The sequence below is a fragment of the Pelobates fuscus genome, chromosome 4, assembly GCF_036172605.1.
Source record: "Pelobates fuscus isolate aPelFus1 chromosome 4, aPelFus1.pri, whole genome shotgun sequence".
NCBI lineage: Eukaryota > Metazoa > Chordata > Amphibia > Anura > Pelobatidae > Pelobates > Pelobates fuscus.
The window spans coordinates 315,553,392-315,572,368 of NC_086320.1; the positions used below are offsets into that span (position 1 = coordinate 315,553,392).

Genomic DNA, 18,977 nt, shown 5'->3' on the forward strand with positions numbered 1-18,977 from the left:
GGGGAGAAAGAGACAGAGGGGTTGGGAGAGGGGAACAGGAGGCACACAGAGGAGCTGAGGAAGATGAACAAGAGACACACCGAGGGGCTGGGAAAGGGGAGAATGAGACACACAGAGGAGCTGTGGTGGAAGATACACATAGAGGTGCTGAGGCCTGGGAAAGAGACTCTCATAAGGGCTGGGGAAAGGAAGAAAGACAGTGGGGCTGGGGCGAAGAGACCCTTGAAAGTGGTTTGGGGGACAAAGACGCAAAATGCATCTTCACTTGTGTCTCCTCCTCTCCCTGTAACTCAGTCGACCGGTGAGAGAGAGAGACGTCGTATTAAAGGGAAACTATAGTCACCAGAACTACTACAGTTTAATGTAGTGGTTCTGGTGTCTATAGCTTGTACCTGTAGGCTGAGCACTGTAAATCCTACCTTTTCAGAGAAAAGGCAGTGTCTACATTGCTGCTTAGGCGGTCACTCAGATATGCTTCCTAGTCCAGTGCTGCACACTCTGCATGGAGGCGCTGATAGCTCTTATTGATGCAGTGCAGGAGGAGATGCTGATTGGTGCGGTGAAGCGCGGCGTTTTGCCACACGTGCGCAATAGCCCCCCAATGCTTTCCTAGGGGAATGAATTGGCATTGACTGAAATGTATCCAGTTGTAAGTCAAAGAGAACATGATTTTTTTTTTTTTTAATTTCTTTTTACTGCTGTGCAATAGCATACATTCACAATTTTAGTCCAAATGACCAAACATTTCTTAAAGGAACACTATAGTCACCTAAATTACTTTAGCTAAATAAAGCAGTTTTAGTGTATAGATCATTCCCCTGCAATTTCACTGCTCAATTCACTGTCATTTGAGAGTTAAATCACCTTTTCTGTTTATGTAGCCCTAGCCACACCTCCCCTGGCTATGATTGACAGAACCTGCATGAAAAAAAAAATGGTTTCACTTTCAAACGGATGTAATTTACCTTAAATAATTGTATCTCAATCTCTAAATTGAACTTTGATCACATACAGGAGGCTCTTGCAGGGTCTAGCAAGCTATTAACATAGCAGGGAATAAGAAAATCTTAATTGAACAGAACTTGCAATAAAGAAAGCCTAAATAGGGCTCTCTTTACAGGAAGTGTTTATGGAAGGCTGTGCAAGTCACATGCAGGGAGGTGTGACTAGGGTTCATAAACAAAGGGATTTAACTCCTAAATGGCAGAGGATTGAGCAGTGAGGCTGCAGGGGCATGTTCTATACACCAAAACTGCTTCATTAAGCTAAAGTTGTTCAGGTGACTATAGTGTCCCTTTAATATATCAAGAAAATGGACTGAAAAATTGATTATATTCAAATGCACGTCTGCTTACAATAAATCCGCTCTTTTGTTTATTTTGAAGCCTTATGAGTGCTTTCTTTCACGTTTGAGTGATAGTTTTCAGTTTTAAGGGGGTTTTTTTTCCTCCCGCTTTCATATCTGCACATTATGCTGGCACAATGCATTATGGGGCTGGTATAGAATTTTTTGCCAGGCTACCTCTAAAGTAACGATTTGGGTGCCTGGCACTGCTGCGCATTAAATACCATCAAGGAGAGGCTATTTTCCATCACTAATCCTGCCTTCTCACTACCTGCGGTCGTGTTGAGGTGGAGAGAATTGGCACTGTCAATTTTTAAGCTGAACCTCGACAACAGTAAGCTTTTGAACCTGGTAATTCCACTGCCCCTGAAGACTATATCACAGCACAATCTTTTAATTAAGGTTTGACTAGCCCTGGAAATAAGTACTTGGGAGTTTGACACCAACAGCTGAAGAACTCTACAACACAACAAAGGCATGGTATGGAATCAAGCAGAATTTTACTAGCATTCCTTGATCAGTTCCTTCTCTGGCAGACCTGTCCAGTTTCTCATTTGTGCCCCTCACATCATCCCCTAATTGGCCCAGCCTTCAGACAATGTATTAAGTACCACACTTCCCTAAAACGATCGCCTGGAATGTCCATATTATATCCTGTAATGGACAAACCTTCCTACCCTGCAAACTGTCTCCATTCTTTAATGACCAGGTTATTAGGAGTAGAGCAGACAACTCTGGCCACCACTCATATTGATAGTATAGCTCCCATGGGGAAGGACTTGCTGGGAGACGGGACCACAACATTGATGGAGTCTTTTGGCGACATCTAGCTGCGACATTTCTTGAGGAGGTCAGTACTGCTTCGGTGGGAAACAAGGGACTAAACTCCCTTTGCGTAGATGTCATACGGCAGAGAAAGTCCCCTGTTGTCATACGGCAGAGAAAGGCCCCTATCTAGGATTTACCCCCAAATCCAACAGAATACCATGCTTCCAACTGGCATAACATCGAGCTTTGGAAGCTGCATAACAGGATTTCTTTCCATCTTTCTGTTCATACATATATCACTTAAATATCAGGCCATGGTAGGTACTCCCAACATGTTGTTGATGCCAATAAATGGACCTTCTCTTTACTTCTTCATTCATCTCCTGCGACTTATCCGGGGGCAAGGACCACATGCCCACCAGACCATTGTTATATTGGACCATAACCATGTCATTCAGTAACAACCCGGATTCCCACTGCTATCTCTGACCAAGCTGTTGACCTCAATAAGTTATAGCCTTAACCTTCAGTTTGTCAAATATATATTTTCATTTTTGGTTTTGTCTTTAACCCCTTAAGGACCAAACTTCTGGAATAAAAGGGAATCATGACATGTCAACATGTCATGTGTCCTTAAGGGGTTAGTGAATTATCTCTTTATATTTATTGGATCTCCTGTGTTGCTACTATGTCAAACTTGTTTTTGCATCTTTGTAATATGCTACTTATGGAATGGAGCAATGATGATAATGGAGACTTATTCAACTAATGTGTCCATAATCCCTTTGTCAAAAAAGCCCTTACATTTTTTAAAATAGAAATTACTGCCATTAGGACATGTTAGGCAATCAAAACTTAGAATTAGGAAGGCGGGTTTTTAATGTCCTGTTGGCTTGTTTTCGTCTGCACTAGTAACTTGAAATATTAGATTGTACAGTTCACAGTGATGTATAATACATTTTGCATTTGACATTTCTTGTAAATGGAGTGTGGTGGCTGGTTGAAAGATTATTTGCTTAGTTTCAAGAAATTGTTATAGCTGGGCAATGTCAGGAATATCGGCAAATAGGAAATGTTATATGGATGAAACAGCATGTTTGGGTATTGCTTTGCAATTTTATGTCCAAATCTCACAAATGATTTAACTATGTTAGCAATGTCAAACATGCTCCTACTCCACATCTAATCCAAATATGCATATTGTGAAGAGCTTGGAAACTAAACATTGCCAACACATGGATAACTTTATACTAATGATACAATAGCTAAATATTTGTTTCCTTTAATAGAATCTTATTGTTGAAAATAAAATGCTTTGAAAATTTAATTCTGGATTCCTTTAAGCTTTTTTTTTTTTTTTTAAAGCAAAATCACCCTTAAAATATATAAATAAAAAGAATCTTCTCTAAAATCTTGCTGATACCACTCTTAGTAGGTTAACACAGAATCATTCCAAAATTTGCATTAATGTACCACTAATATGGCTCTGTGATTAGCAGTGCTCATTATGGAGCAGATATATCTGGAGTGTAATAAAATACCTGGGTTGTAATGTGCTAATCAGGGTCCAAAATTAGCACTCTGCACTAGCTATTGGCGAGTGAAAATGTAGTCCTGGCCAGTAGAAATTTACCTGGTTGGGCATATTATGGTTTGCAGTGGCAGTTTAATTTGTGCTTGATGTTGTTGTACAGCACACCTATTATAAGCCATCTCTTCTTCTAGCATTTTGCTTTAAACAAGGGTATTTTTAACAAAAAGTGGCAACCATGTCCTGTACATATTGGAAATTGGTTATTTCAGATTTGGGTAAATTTGTGTATTTTACAGAGTTTACAATTTCCCCAAGGTGTCAGTTTGTTTAGTGATCTATATTTCCTTGGGTACAATATTGGAGAAATTCCATGCCAGACTAAAGATGAATGTATTACACAAAATAGTCTTGCTGAATAATGTATCTTTGTTTAACAGATGGTCAGTTTACTGCTGTCTCGAGGTGCCAACATTAATGCTTTTGACAAGAAGGACAGACGTGCAATACACTGGGCAGCATATATGGGTAAGTTTCTTCAGGTTTTTTTTTAATGCTATGGCTCATTAATGATGGAACATTTGTAGAGGTTTGTAGCTGGAATCAGGAGTGATTGGTCTCCAGCTCTGGAGTGAGACCTCTAGTCATACATACCTTCTTCTTTGGCTCTAGGGACTACCTCGACAGTTCTTATGGGTAAGATCTTGCCCTCTACCTACTGGACTAGCAGGTATCAACACTATGCCTAGTCTTTTTTCTAGGCAGGTAATCATGCTCTCAACATCTCCCTTCTTCCAGACCGGTATTATGCCCCTTTTGTCCCGCTGCCTGCTTCTGACCCCATCTTATATAAACAATTTAGGCCTCTTGAGTCAGTTATAGCTTTCTGTAGCTCTACCAATAGGAACTTTTTCCTTGTTACTAATTTTTATTCAGGGCTATCCTTTTCACAACTCTTCTTCAACTTGTGGTTAGTAATGTAAAACGCATAAAACATAACATTATAGAGAAACATTTACACAAAGCTGCAACTCCATAAAACATCCCTTCAGAAAGATCTGAAGTCAGAGAAACATGAACCATCCAGAGCCCAGATCATTCTGCATGCATTGCTTATGGTATACATATATGTGCAAATCATGTAGCTTTAACATTAAAGGGAATCTCCAGTGCCAGGAAAACAATCTGTTTTCCTGGCACTGGAGGTTCCCTCTCCCTCCCACCCCCCCAATCCCCAGTTACTGAAGGGGTGAAAACCCTTTCAGTCACTTACTTGAGGCAGCGACGATGTCCCTCGTCGCGGTCTCCTCCTCCGCGCCGCTCCTCCTTCTTACTCCGGCCGGTTGGCGAGACTCATCCCGCCCACCGGCCGAAGAGACCTAATGCGCATGTGCGGCAATGCCACGCATGCGCATTAGGTCTTCCCATAGGAAAGCATTGAAAACGAATTTCAATGCTTTCCTATGGGGATTAGAGCGACCAAGAGGTCCTCACACAGCGCGAGGACGTCCATCGACGCTCTAGCACAGATAATCTGGGCTATAGAGCAGGAAGTTCCCTCTAGTGGCTGTCTAGACAGCCACTATAGGTGGAGTTAACCCTGCAAGGTAATTATTGCAGTTTATAAGAGTAGTTTTAAGAGTAGTGGGAGTTGGCACCCAGACCACTCCAATGAGCAGAAGTGGTCTGGGGGCCTGGAGTGTCCCTTTAAGGCAATGAGCAATACAGCAAAACCTCGCTTTACAGCTCTTACCTCACACAGCACTTTTCTGTCTAATAATTATATAAGAACCATTATATAGGAAAACAAGAAGAAAAATAGGGGAATAACAAAATGGTATTAAACACAGCACTTTTGAGCTATATTCAGACGAAGATTCTCCATTATTTAAACATGGGCTTTACGTATGGATATAGCATATTAATGTTCCTTTTCCATAAGGGGGATTGGGTCTAATCTTATTGCTCATTTAATATACACTGTATCCTGTGAATCCATACATCAATTGAACAACAGCATAACATTAGGCTACAAAATGCAGCGAGTATGCATGGTGTCTGTGCGTACAGCAATATAGTTGCACGGCTGTCTGGGTTAGGGATCGACCGATTATCGGTTTTACCGATATTATCGGCCGATATTCTGTATTTTCGGCAATATCGGTATCGGCCAATATAGCTACCGATATTGCCGATAATACCTCCTAGGACCGCCGGGCTCATTATAAGCCTGGCGGTCCTGGGGGGTCCGGCAGCAAGCGCTGACTTACCTTGCCAGCAGCTCCATGTCTAAATCTCGCGAGACCCGCGGCCGCAGAGCGTTGCCACGGGTCACCATGGCAACGCTCCGCGCGGCACTAAGGGCCGCGAGATTTAGACATGGAGCTGCAGGAGCTGCTGGCAAGGTAAGTCAGCGCTTGCTACCGGACCCCCACAGTACTTAACAAACCACCGGACCACCAGGGAGTACTATATCCCCCCTCCCTGGTAAGAAGCAGGGAGGGGGGACTAAAAGAAACAAAAAAACACACCATTTAAATATTAAAATAAAATACAAATAATTAACATAAAAAAATCCCCCCCCCCATTTTACACAAATTAAATCACTACACAAACACACACACTGCATTACAAACATACACACTACACAAACATACACACTACACAAACTGCATTACATACATACACACTGCATTACATACACACACTACACAAACACACTGCATTACATACACACACTACACAAACACACTGCATTATATACACACACTACACAAACACACTGCATTATATACACACACTACACAAACACACTGCATTATATACACACACTACACAAACACACTGCATTATATACACACACTACACAAACACACTGCATTATATACACACACTACACAAACACACTGCATTATATACACACACTACACAAACACACTGCATTATATACACACGCTACACAAACACACTGCATTATATACACACGCTACACAAACACACTGCATTATATACACACGCTACACAAACACACTGCATTATATACACACGCTACACAAACACACTGCATTATATACACACGCTACACAAACACACTGCATTATATACACACGCTACACAAACACACTGCATTATATACACACGCTACACAAACACACTGCATTATATACACACGCTACACAAACACACACTGCATTATATACACACGCTACACAAACACACACTGCATTATATACACACGCTACACAAACACACACTGCATTATATACACACGCTACACAAACACACACTGCATTCACTATACACGCTACACAAACACACACACTCTGCATTCACTATACACACTACACAAACACACACTCTGCATTCACTATACACACTACACAAACACACACTGCATCCACAACATGTGGCATGTTTATTTTGTGCATTTACCGTTAGAAATTGTTTAATTTTTCAAAATGGTAAATGTACAGAATATCGGCAAGTTATCGGCTATCGGCCTGAAAGTTCACAGATTATCGGTATCGGTATCGGCTCTAAAAAATCAATATCGGTCGATCCCTAGTCTGGGTAATAGCAAAATGTCAACACCACTACACAGAAGTCTGAATGTGAATTTTGTTTTTGTTTTTTGTCTGTGTTCCCAGCAACCCAAACTTTTCTTAAATCTGTAACCTCACAGCAAGCTTGCATGACTTGCTTAAATGAAAGCACATGTTGCTTACTGACTTTATACACAAACTTTGTTCTGTTCTCATTGTGGTTTAAGGAGGTAGCAGAGTAGATTTCCTTAGTCTATATCAGAAATCTCCCCAATGATTAATATACAGCTGGTCAGTCCCTTGGTTGTTTTTTGTTTTTTTTTCTATTGCTGAAGCTTCTGGAAAGTCTTTCCCGCCTCCAGTCTGTTAGCCCTAGCAAACTGTTAGTAATTTAATTGCGGAGACAGTTTATCTGTACAGTCCAGAGAGAAATATGTATTTTTTACAAAGGTTAGAATTTGGGAAAGCCTTTAATTGTGGATCGCTTAGAGAAGAGAATTGTCACCGGACAGAATATTGAAATATATGGAGGAATTTTCTGCAAGATATAAAATGAGCAATATAGTACAAGTGCTTGATATGGGAAAATAAAATGTAAAACTGCTGATCTTTCACTTGTAAGTCTTTAATATGCTGGACATGAGAGTGTAACCATAGACCGTATATACTGACCAAAAATGTAACACCAACTCACAGGGACATTGCTAATACCACATTTATTTATTTAATAGTTAATATACAAGTAAAGCCATGTATAAGGGACATTCTGAGCACCAAGATATTTTAGCTTAATGAACTAGTTTAGATCATAGATCTCACTCTGCCTCCCTAAACATTTCCTGTAAAGAGATACAATTTTTAAACTTTGTATTGCACAATATGTTTAATTTAGATTTTGTTAATTGATACTAGAGCCTACAGGAGCCTCGTGATTAAACTTCAATTAACAGATCAGGAAATACCTTCTAAAATATACCGACTGCTCTAAGTTCTAATTGATAATAAAGCCATTGTTTAATGCAGGTTGTGAGTCACGGGTGGGGGGCTGGTGTGTGTGGCCAGGACTACATGAACAGAAACAAGTGATTTAAATGGCATATAATTGGGCAGTGTGGCTGCAGGGGTGTGAAATATACACCAAAATATCTTCAGTGTCCCTTTACATCCAAAAATCCAGTTTTAACAATTTAAATATAAAACCCTCATTAAGTGAAGAAGTTGGTGAGTGGGGTTGAAGAAGAGATGGTTATTGCGAAATGCCCTTGAGACAAAGGTTGGGATGCAGGCTTGAATGTATTTATATGCTGACAATCTAGAGTAGACCATGCTGAAAGTAATGTTTAACAATTCATTTCTTCATTCCATTTAAACAACTCTTGAGCTTTGAAATGCAAGTCTTGAAAGCCAGTTTATGCAGAGGTGAATGCCTCAAGCAAAATCAAACAAGAAGCACAGATGGTGCATCCAGACTTTAAGGTTTATTTTTAGACTCTTTGCCATGTGTAAATCTGGACCAATAGCGATCTTAAATGTATTGTAAAGCATTGTGGTCTATTTATCTTCTATATATAGTAGACTTCAATTTTAAAATGTATATGTAAATGTTACAGATCTATATTTTTTCCATCTCCTTTACACCACATATTACCTTCTTTTCGCAATTTGACAATACGTCACCCATTGTTCAGTAAGCTATTTTAAAACATGATCTGAATAATTACAATATATTATGTTTTCAAATTGCTTACTGGTCAACAGGCAGATCATGTACTGCTTGGTATGTGTCATCACACTGTGAATTTAAAATTCTCTGTAAACCTGACATAGCATGTGTCGCCCACAAGGGACAGGTTCAGCTAAGTAGAATTTACCTTTGCCTGACCCTCTGTCGCAATATCACAAATTATGTAAAGTCCCCAGATGGTGAAAGTGCCTCTTAAAATAAAATATACACATGCTTCATTTGTTTCCCTTTTCCTAGGTCACATTGAAGTGGTAAAGTTACTTGTGACACACGGAGCTGAAGTAATGTGTAAAGACAAGAAATCCTACACACCACTGCATGCGGCAGCCTCCAGTGGAATGATCAATGTAGTGAAGTATCTCTTAGATCTCGGAGTTGATGTAAGTGAAATATGCTAGTGTGTATTACATGTTTCCAATTCTGTTTTCTTTCAATTCTAAATATGAGACAACATGTAAATATTCTGTAATCTGATGGATGGTTCCCATTGACATATAGAACCATAACGATTAGAATGATCCCTTTTTAAAGGAATATTGTTTTAGATTTACTTTGTACTCTTTCTTTAATTGGTTAAATTTTCTTTCCTTTTACCCATTAATGACGCTAGGATGTTCCACACCATCCTGCCAATATTGGGCTTCAAAGCAGTTAGGTTTGCTTAGAACTTCCTTTTGGTTTTTACTTAGGTTCTCCCCCTGTCACCTGGGGCCATATATAGTGGCTCCAGACTGAAAGACAACCTGCATGCGGTGCTCAGAGGGAAATCCCTCTGAGTTAGGGTGAATGGTGTAGGGCAGTGGGTCACTCTCGCGAGACTTGGAGCGTTGCCGTGGTAACTGCAGCAACGCTCCAAGCTCGTGAGAGTAGACCCCGGCAGAGATGCCAATTAGAGCTCCCCTGGGTCCTCTCTCCCTCCCCTGCCGGCTGATAGCAGTACACTGCGAGCGGACCAGAGAGGGAGATCTCAGATCTCCCCTCTGGTCCTGCAGAGATGGCAGGGGCCACGGGAGGCACGGTTACCGGTGCTATGATTATAAGATCATAGCACTGGGAAAATATGGGGTGCCACGGCACACAGTTTGGGAACCGCTGGGGATGGGTTAAAATTTGTAGGGAAGGGTTAGGAGTACATTGGGTGTAAGCATAGGGTTGGGGAAAGTGATGGTGTTAGGTTAGGGATATGGTTGGTATAGGATTAGCAGTAATATAAAGCCCTTACTGCAGCATATGTTAATTCTAATTGCCTATATGTGCACGGTGCTGTCCTGTCACTAAATATGAAAGCAATCTTTTGTTGGCAGGTGACCCAGAGCATTTTTTTTTATTTTGCTTACCACACATTAAATGGTTACTCCAAGCAACATAACCACTACAACTCACTTGCTGGTTCCCTGGCAATGTGGCAAATCACTTGGTAATTGTTTGCCTTCTTACCTGGTTTCCGCGTTGATGTTCTTCAGGCTTCTGTGGATCTGCATAAGCTGATCCAATGGCCATTCATTGACTGAGAATGTCAGATGCCCACTGTCAGTCAAAGAATGACACACTGCATAATAAAACTCAATGCTGACACCGCAAGGATGCTGTATTAAGTGTTACACCTTTGGTAGCCACGGGTTAATCTTCATATGTGCACTGTTTCAAAGCTGCACATACAGACTCCAAGTATCATGACAACTTCAAATCACTGAAGTGTTAAAGGTGCTTGGAATAACCCTTTAAACATTGCATTTAGCACACTAATCAACCCAACAACCTTTAACATGTTAATGGACTGTATTATAAAGCCATTTTCATTATGGAATGTAAAACAAAAAGCTTCTCTTTTTCTTTGAATAGATGAATGACTCAAATGCTTATGGAAACACTCCATTGCATGTGGCTTGCTATAACGGGCAAGATGTAGTAGTTAATGAACTTCTTGACTGTGGTGCTAATGTGAACCAAGTGAATGAGCGCGGTTTTACACCATTACACTTTGCTGCAGCATCAACGCACGGAGCACTTTGTCTAGAGCTCTTGGTCTGTAATGGAGCAGATGTGAATATTAAGGTGAGACATCATTTCCACACTTTATTTTTTATGTATGGGCTGTAAACAGATTTCTGGAATGTATGCAAATGTGTAAGGAATAAAATATATATTTTGTTTACCATTTTTAATGCTTCCTTCCCAAATTTATATATTTAAAATGATAACTTTGAAGTTGCCTCTTGTGTGGAAGATATATCTTTTTGGCAGCTTCAGATCCAGGTATAATCAGATTGGGAGTGCACGACAGATGACCGATGAATGAAAGCAGGGTTTTTCACATTAAATAAAGTGAAATAAGAAAACTAATCTCTTCTCGTTTCTTAATAGAGCGTGACAAATAATCTATGATTTCTTTGCAGAACCACAAAATATACTTACCCTGATTCTTGTTTGATCAGGTATACTGTATTTTGATTTCATCACTGCTGCTTACCTGCAAATAGCGTAATTTTATTTTTTCACTGTGAGGTTGCTGTCACTGGCGAGTAGTAAAGTCGTTCAAAGTGAGGTGAAAACACAAAGGGCTATTTATATTTACTGCACATTCTCATACAATTGTTTTCTTCTTCGTTGTACTCAACGGATGCTGGTATATATGTATATATACACACACCTACATAGAGGTGATACTTGAAAAATTAGAATAAAGTTCATTTATTTCATTAATGCAAAAACTAATACATGAGATAGACGCATTACATGCAAAGCAAGATAGTTCAAGCCGTGATTTGTCATAAGTGCGATGATTATGGCTTACAGCTCATGAAAACCCCAAATCCACAATCTCCGTAAATTAGAATATTGTGAAAAGGTGCAATATTCTAGGCTCACAGTGTCCCACTCTAATCCGCTAAGTAATCCATAACACCTGCAAAGGGTTTCTGAACCTTTAAATGGTCTCTCAGTCTGGTTCAGTAGGAATCACAATCATGGGGAAGACTGCTGACCTGACAGTTGTGCAGAAAACCATCATTAACACCCTCCATAAGGAGGGGAAGCCTCAAAAGGTAATTGCGAAGGAAGTTGGATGTTCCCAAAGTGCTGTATCAACGCACATTAATAGAAAGTTATGTGGAAGAAAAAGGTGCACAAGCAGCAGGGATGACCGCTGTCTGGAGAGGATTGTCAGGAAAAGGCCATTCAAAAGTGCTGGGGACTTTCACAAGGTGTGGACTGAGGCTGGAGTCAGTGCATCAAGAGCAACCACACACAGACGGATTGTGGACATGGGCTTCAGATGTCGTATTCCTCTTGTCAAGCCGCTACTGAACAACAAACAACATCAGAAGCGTCTTACCTGGGCTAAAGAAACACAGACCTGGTCTGTTGCTCAGTGGTCCAAAGTCCACTTTTCTGATGAGCGCAACCTTTGCATCTCATTTGGAAACCAAGGACCAGAGTCTGGAGGAAGAATGGAGAGGCGCACACTGCAAGATGCTTGAAGTCCAGTGTGAAGTTTCCACAGTCTGTGTTGATTTGGGGAGCCATGTCATCTGCTGGTGTTGGTCCACTGTGCTTTATTAAGTCCAGGGTCAACACAGCAGTCTACCAGGAGATTTTGGAGCACTTCATGCTTCCTTCTGCAGACAAGATTTATGGGGATGCTTACTTTATTTTCCAGCAGGATTTGGCACCTGCCCACACTGCCAAAAGCACCAAAGCCTGGTTCATTGACCGTGGGATTACTGTGCTTGATTGGCCAGCAAACTTGCCTGACCTGGTCCCCATATAGAATCTATGGGGCATTGCCAAGAGAAAGATAAGACATGAGACCGAACAATTCAGAAGAGCTGGAGGCCGCTATTGAAGCATCCTGGTCTTCCATAACACCTTAGCAGTGCCACAGGCTGATAGCTTCTATGCCATGCCGCATTGAGGCAGTAATTGCTGCAAAAGGGGCCCAAACCAAGTACTCAGTCCATATGCATGCTTATACTTTTCAGAGGTCCTATATTGTTTTATGTACACTCCTTGTTTTATTGATTGCATGTAATATTCTAATTTACTGAGATTGTGGATTTGGGGTTTTCATGAGCAGTAAGCCATAATCATCGCACTTATGACAAATCACGGCTTGAACTATCTTGCTTTGCATGTAATGTGTCTATCTCATATATTAGTTTCCCCTTTTACGTTGCATTACTGAAATAAATGAACTTTTGCACAATATTCAAATTTTTTGAGTATCTCCTGTAGATCTCTCTCTCTCTATATATCTATATCTATATCAAAGTCATTGAAGATTAGCCCAGTAAACAAGCTATGAGTGTCAAGTAGCCAGTTAACTGGTAACATTACAATTGGTTATTGGCCAACAGAATCGGAAAGGCCAACATTTTTTAAAGGGACACTATAGTCACCTGAACAACTACAGCTTAATGTAGTTGTTCAGGTATGATCTATAGCTCCCTGCAGGCAATCTAATGTAAACACTGTATTTTCAGAGAAAATACAGTGTTTACATTGATTGATAGGAATACCTCCAGTGGCCGTCACTCAGACGGCCACCAGAGGGACTTCCTATCATGCAGGGCCCTAAAAAGGCCCTGTACACGTCAGACGTATTAAAATACGTCTGACGTGTGCAGGAGAGAGAAGGCACTGTGTGCTCGCCTTCTCTCTCCAGCCTGTCAGCAGAGGAGGGGGGCGGGCAAAGACAGCGAGCTGAGCTGTCACTCAGCTCGCGGCCGCGCACACTGCGGAAGCAATGATGCTTCCTCATTTTGACGAAATAGGGGGCGCGGCTTCACGAGGCTCCTGGCGCTGGAACCAGGTGAGTAAAGAGTAAAGGCTTGGCTGGAGAGTCCCTTTAAAGTCAAACAATAGGCATTAAATGCTGCTTCAAACAATTAGAGCTGGAATACATACATTTAATCATTTGGAGCAAATACATTCTGAGTACATTAATTTGCTGCCGTTTTTTTTTCTTTTTTTTTCCCCCTCTTTTAGCACAATGTATCAATTAGATTTAAAAGCCTGTCTAAAGGCAGTTTTCACAGACACAGTTTGTGCGTATGATGCGTCCATTTTGAAGTTCTCTGCGTTACATCCAGCCCAAGACCTACATTTTCTTGTTTTGAAAGGATATATGATCTTAATTTAGAGCAATCTGAAATTAAACAAAAGCTGACCTACTTTTTGATGTCTAGCATGGTTGATTTGCTCGCTTATGCATCTGGAAAGTGTGTTAAACATACAACACATTTATTATGGTTAAACAAGCTTCCTTTAGATATTAAAAATAGTTATGAGGCTTTTTACTTCGTAAAACATCAAGACGTGCTCATCACGTACGAAGACTGTTACACTTGTAGCATTTATTATTTGTAACAAAATTTACTTTTGATCATTAGAAATCAGATGCATTAAGATGCAAAAAGTAACCTCTTTGGTTCCAGAATAAACACTATATTCCTGTGAGGCAATTCTTCAACCCTCCCCTGTGTTGTTTTTTTTGTTTTGTTTTGTTTTTTAAAGCTTTACAAAGGCCCCAAGAGTGTCGCGATGTTGCTTATTTGTTGTGTTTATTAAAATAAAGGTCACTTGAAAATTCTACCATGTGTTTGATACACTCTGTCTACTGAATTATTGTGGCCTAGGAACCCTGTAATTGATCGAAAAAAATATGAAACTGCATGCATAATGGTTTTATTTCAGAATTTGTCCCTTGATTAACTGGCATGACTTGTTCTGGCACATCTACCAGTTTTGCTACATAATAGACTTCACATAAGATTTCTGAACATAAACAAACATGTTATTTGCCAGTGTGTAGTTTGTTTTGGGTGGTTTTGTTTTGTTTTATAATCGAAAAGATACAAGTGGGCACAGTGCAGAGCTCACCATGTGGTGTAATGTAGCACTTCTTTAAAATCAGATTATCAGAGTAAACAAACAACAAATATTTCACTAACAAAACTGCATGCCAAGGGTCTTTGGCATAGGTTAAAAAAAAAAAAAAAAAAAAAATATATATATATATAGGTGTGTATATATAATCGTTATGCAATTAAAGGAACAATATAGAGTTATGAATACAAACAGTGCTGGACTACATGTTTAGGTTACCAGTCCAGATCAGAATGGAGTTAAAGGGTATTTTACTTACCTTTTCTCCATCGCTGTGTTGGTCTTGCCATGGCTTAGATCATCAATTTTGATATCAGCTAATACAATGTTTTCCCATAGGAAAGCATTGTGAGGCAAGTGAGCATGCATAGCAAAACTCTACACTGCTTATCTCCTCATAGCGATTAATTGAATCAATGCATCTCTATGGGGAGCATTCAGAATGCAAGACTGAAATGGGAAGCAATTCTAGTGGCTGTCTGAGTGACATAAGCTGTAGGGGTTCTGTTAACTATGTCCCTTTAAAATTACATGCCAGATGAGCATGTGTTATCATGGAAACAATCTTAATAAACATCGACTGTGTCATGTGACAATAGATATGATGCTGGCATAGTAATTGCTGTAAACCAATATTGTATCAAAAGATCATGTGATATGAATTGTCTCATTTAGATGGCAGCACAAGTGTAAAATGCCCCAGGTTCTCGGATTATGACTTGTAGTATATTTTGCAGCCTACGTGACTTCACGTGATATCCTAGTGAAAAAGTTGAAAATAAAATGTATAATCATGTAAGTGTTGGGAGTCCTCTGCAAATATAGCACAACTCCAATCAAAGCTGTTATTGGGTCAGTCATTTTACACTACCATAAATATGCAATACCATACCAGTAATTATTTTTCACTATGTATCCAGAATATTTTCTAATCTCCTTGTTTGTCCATCTGTTGTACAGCACTGCTGAATATGTTGGTACTTGATGAATACTTAGGGCATCATAATTTCAACTAATTATTACTTTAAGATATTAAACCCTTTATGAATGGTTTAACCACAAAGTGGTACACATAGTGCCCATCCTCCAGGTTCTCGTCTTCTCTTCCAGCAGCGGCTTTAATACCATTAAAAGCTTGAGCGAATCAGCTAAGGCTCTCTTTTTCACTGGCTTTCCACTAATACAAATTCCTGAGAAAGGTACAAACCTTTTGCATTGTTAATTTAAGTAACATTGTATAAGGTAGATTTTGCACACAAATAATTCAGAGATATAGACTGATGTTGCTATGATGTGCTTTTTTAGCTGGACAAATATGGTGGCACCAGGGAGGAGACTCTTTGCCACTGGTAACTAACCTATAAGGGAGAATATAAGCAGCGAAACAACTTTAGCTTAAAGGATCGCTATAGGTCAGGAACACAAACAGCCCCCCTGTGCCTCTCATGCCTCCATAAATATAGCGCATTCTTACCGTATTCAAACCTGAAGCTGTAACGCTGTTTGCCTCAGAAAAACAAGCAGTCTGCTGACCTCCTCAGAAGTGGTAGCCTGATCCAATCACAATGCTTCCTCATAGGATTGGCTGATACTGACAAAGAGGCAGATCAGGGGCAGAGCCAGCATGATACAAACACAGCCCTGGCCAATCAGCATCTCCTCATAGAGATGAATTGAATCAATGAATCTCTATGAGGAAAATTAAGTGTCTGCATGCAGAGGGAGGAGATACTGAATGTTTGGATGCATTTTAGGCAGCCATGACCCAGGAAGGATCTCTAGCAGCCATCTAAGGAGTGGCCAGTTAAGTTCTCACTAGGCTGTAATGTAAACACTGCATTTTATCTGAAAATACAGTGCTTACTGCAAAAAGCCTGAAGGTAATGATTATATTCACAAGAACAAATTAAATAAGTTGTAGTTGTTCTGGTGACTATAGTGTCCCTTTAAGTGAGTGTTTTTTGTGTATAGATCATTCCCCTACTTGCTCAATTCTCTGCCATTTCAAAGTTAAATCACTTTATGTAGTCATAGCAAGTCTTCCCCTGCATTAGTCCTACAGTCTCCCTACACATTTTCTGTAAAGAGGTCTAATTTTTTCACTTTATTGCACAGTCTGTTCAATTCAGAATTTCATATCGCTTACGGTGTTAAAAGCCTGCTCGAGCATGCTACATGAGCCTTCTCTGTGCGATTAAAGTTTAATTAACAGAGCAGGAGATTAAAGCTTCTAAAGTAAACGTAGTGTGCTGTCAGATATGAAAATTAGACTGCTCTTCTCCCCCTTGTCACCCTACCCAATTTTGGCTGTCTTCTGTGTTTTAAATTGTATCTAACATTGTTCTTATTAATTTTATGTTGTCATTTATTGCAGAGTGATTTGTGGAAACTTTAATAGCAATAAGCACACTTGCATCCATTTGTGAACTACATATTCTGTTTATTTTCCTGTATATTTAGAGTAAAGATGGGAAGACACCTCTACATATGACAGCGATTCACGGACGATTCTCAAGATCACAAACAATAATACAGAATGGTAAATTAATTTAACCTGGTTGTTTCATTGTACAGGGTGGCCCATAAGTCTCTACCCATCCAGCACACAGATACACTGGATACATAAGATATATAAATGTGTAGGGACTTATGGGCCACCCTGTCGAATGTATAATAATTTTTGTATGCTCAGTAGTTTGTGACACATGCATTGAGGCCCTGACTATTTGACTTATTTTAAAAATATTTTGCCGTCTATTGCTTTGGAAACTGATGTGTGTTACTTGTCAGACCTGCTATTTGCAGTCAACCTAGTGTGTCAACATTGCAGCTGTGGGGTTTACATAATTTTTTTTGTGCACCCTGAATCTTCTAGCAGAAATTTTGAATTAAATATTGGTTCAAACTTTAATTTGGTGAATTATTGGGCCAGCTAAGAAAGGTAATGAATGAGAGCATCATTTTTCTTTCTCACTCTCTCTTAAAAATGCTGTATTGTAGGAGCAGAGATAGACTGTGAAGACAAGAATGGAAACACCCCATTGCACATAGCAGCGAGATATGGCCACGAACTTCTCATCAATACTCTAATTACCAGTGGTGCAGACACCGCAAAGTAAGTGTCCACCGTTATACCCAAATATTGGTGGGATTTTGAAAAGACACCCATTATGAATTTGATCTAACTGAAATTGTATATTTACACAAAAAGTATGCTCACTCTAAATGTTATAAAGAGTTACTCTGTGGTCCATAGCCACTTCAGTTTGATATGTAGTTTTTTTTTTTTTTTTTTTTTTTTTGCTGAGATGTGAGATGTGTGCTGCTGAAGTGCTTTATGGGTGAGGAGTATCTTATTTTAAATATACTTTATAATGAAACACCCACTGGTTTGACCGTATACGACCTCCTACCTCCATATCTCCTTCTCGGATCAAAACACTGTGCAGTGCTCAAGCTGATGTGTACACACACTATCAGAAGCTTCTCAATAAGCACCTCGGTTAGACTATTTTCCTGTGATGAGGCTGTTGGTATCTTTAGAAGAACTGCAGCTTTTGTTAGACTTTTTAACATAAACCCCAAATGCACGACAAACGTATTCATTGGGGGTGTATCTACTACTACTAAACATTGATTTGTACTTTATTTTATTTTTTTTGCCCTTTTGGGATTTAGAATGTCATTTTGAAAAGAGGGAAACCATGTTTTTGTGTTTTTGTTTATAATAATTTTTACACACTCAATGTAACTATATATTAAAAATAACTCAAAATTGATTCACATTTCAGTCCTGGTTGTTAAAGCCTCATATGTTGAGGATCTAAATTTATTTTTGGTAGTTAATGCTAACACTATACGAACTATACTCATTACCCTATGTTTACACTAATATTGACCATATACCTACCTCAACTTACCATTAAAAAAAATTCTTGAATATTCTTTAAGTTATGAAAGCATAATAGAAGAAGGTATTGAGCTTAGGATGCATTTAAAATAAATATGCGTAATGTAACAATTCAGCTCACAACGATGTGGGGTCGCAACTTATTGTATAATGGTATACAATTTCCTTTTCAACAATACTGTAGCAAAATAAAGCAAGCATATTATTAACATCATTGTGCTTGATCAGTGAGAAAAATAATCAGAATAACC

The 18,977-nt window shown here is 39.5% G+C and overlaps 1 protein-coding gene across 2 annotated transcripts in view; it reads left to right on the plus strand.

Moving 5' to 3' along the window:
• The window catches only part of ANKRD28 (ankyrin repeat domain 28), a 138,354-nt gene that overhangs the window by 69,333 nt on the left and 50,044 nt on the right, over positions 1-18,977 (plus strand). For both annotated transcript variants that reach the window (XM_063452321.1, XM_063452320.1), the window contains exons 6-10: positions 4,085-4,172; positions 9,168-9,310; positions 10,773-10,985; positions 17,277-17,355; positions 17,817-17,931. In XM_063452321.1, coding sequence (XP_063308391.1) covers positions 4,085-4,172; positions 9,168-9,310; positions 10,773-10,985; positions 17,277-17,355; positions 17,817-17,931 — 638 coding nt within the window. The remainder of the gene's footprint in view (positions 1-4,084; positions 4,173-9,167; positions 9,311-10,772; positions 10,986-17,276; positions 17,356-17,816; positions 17,932-18,977) is intronic.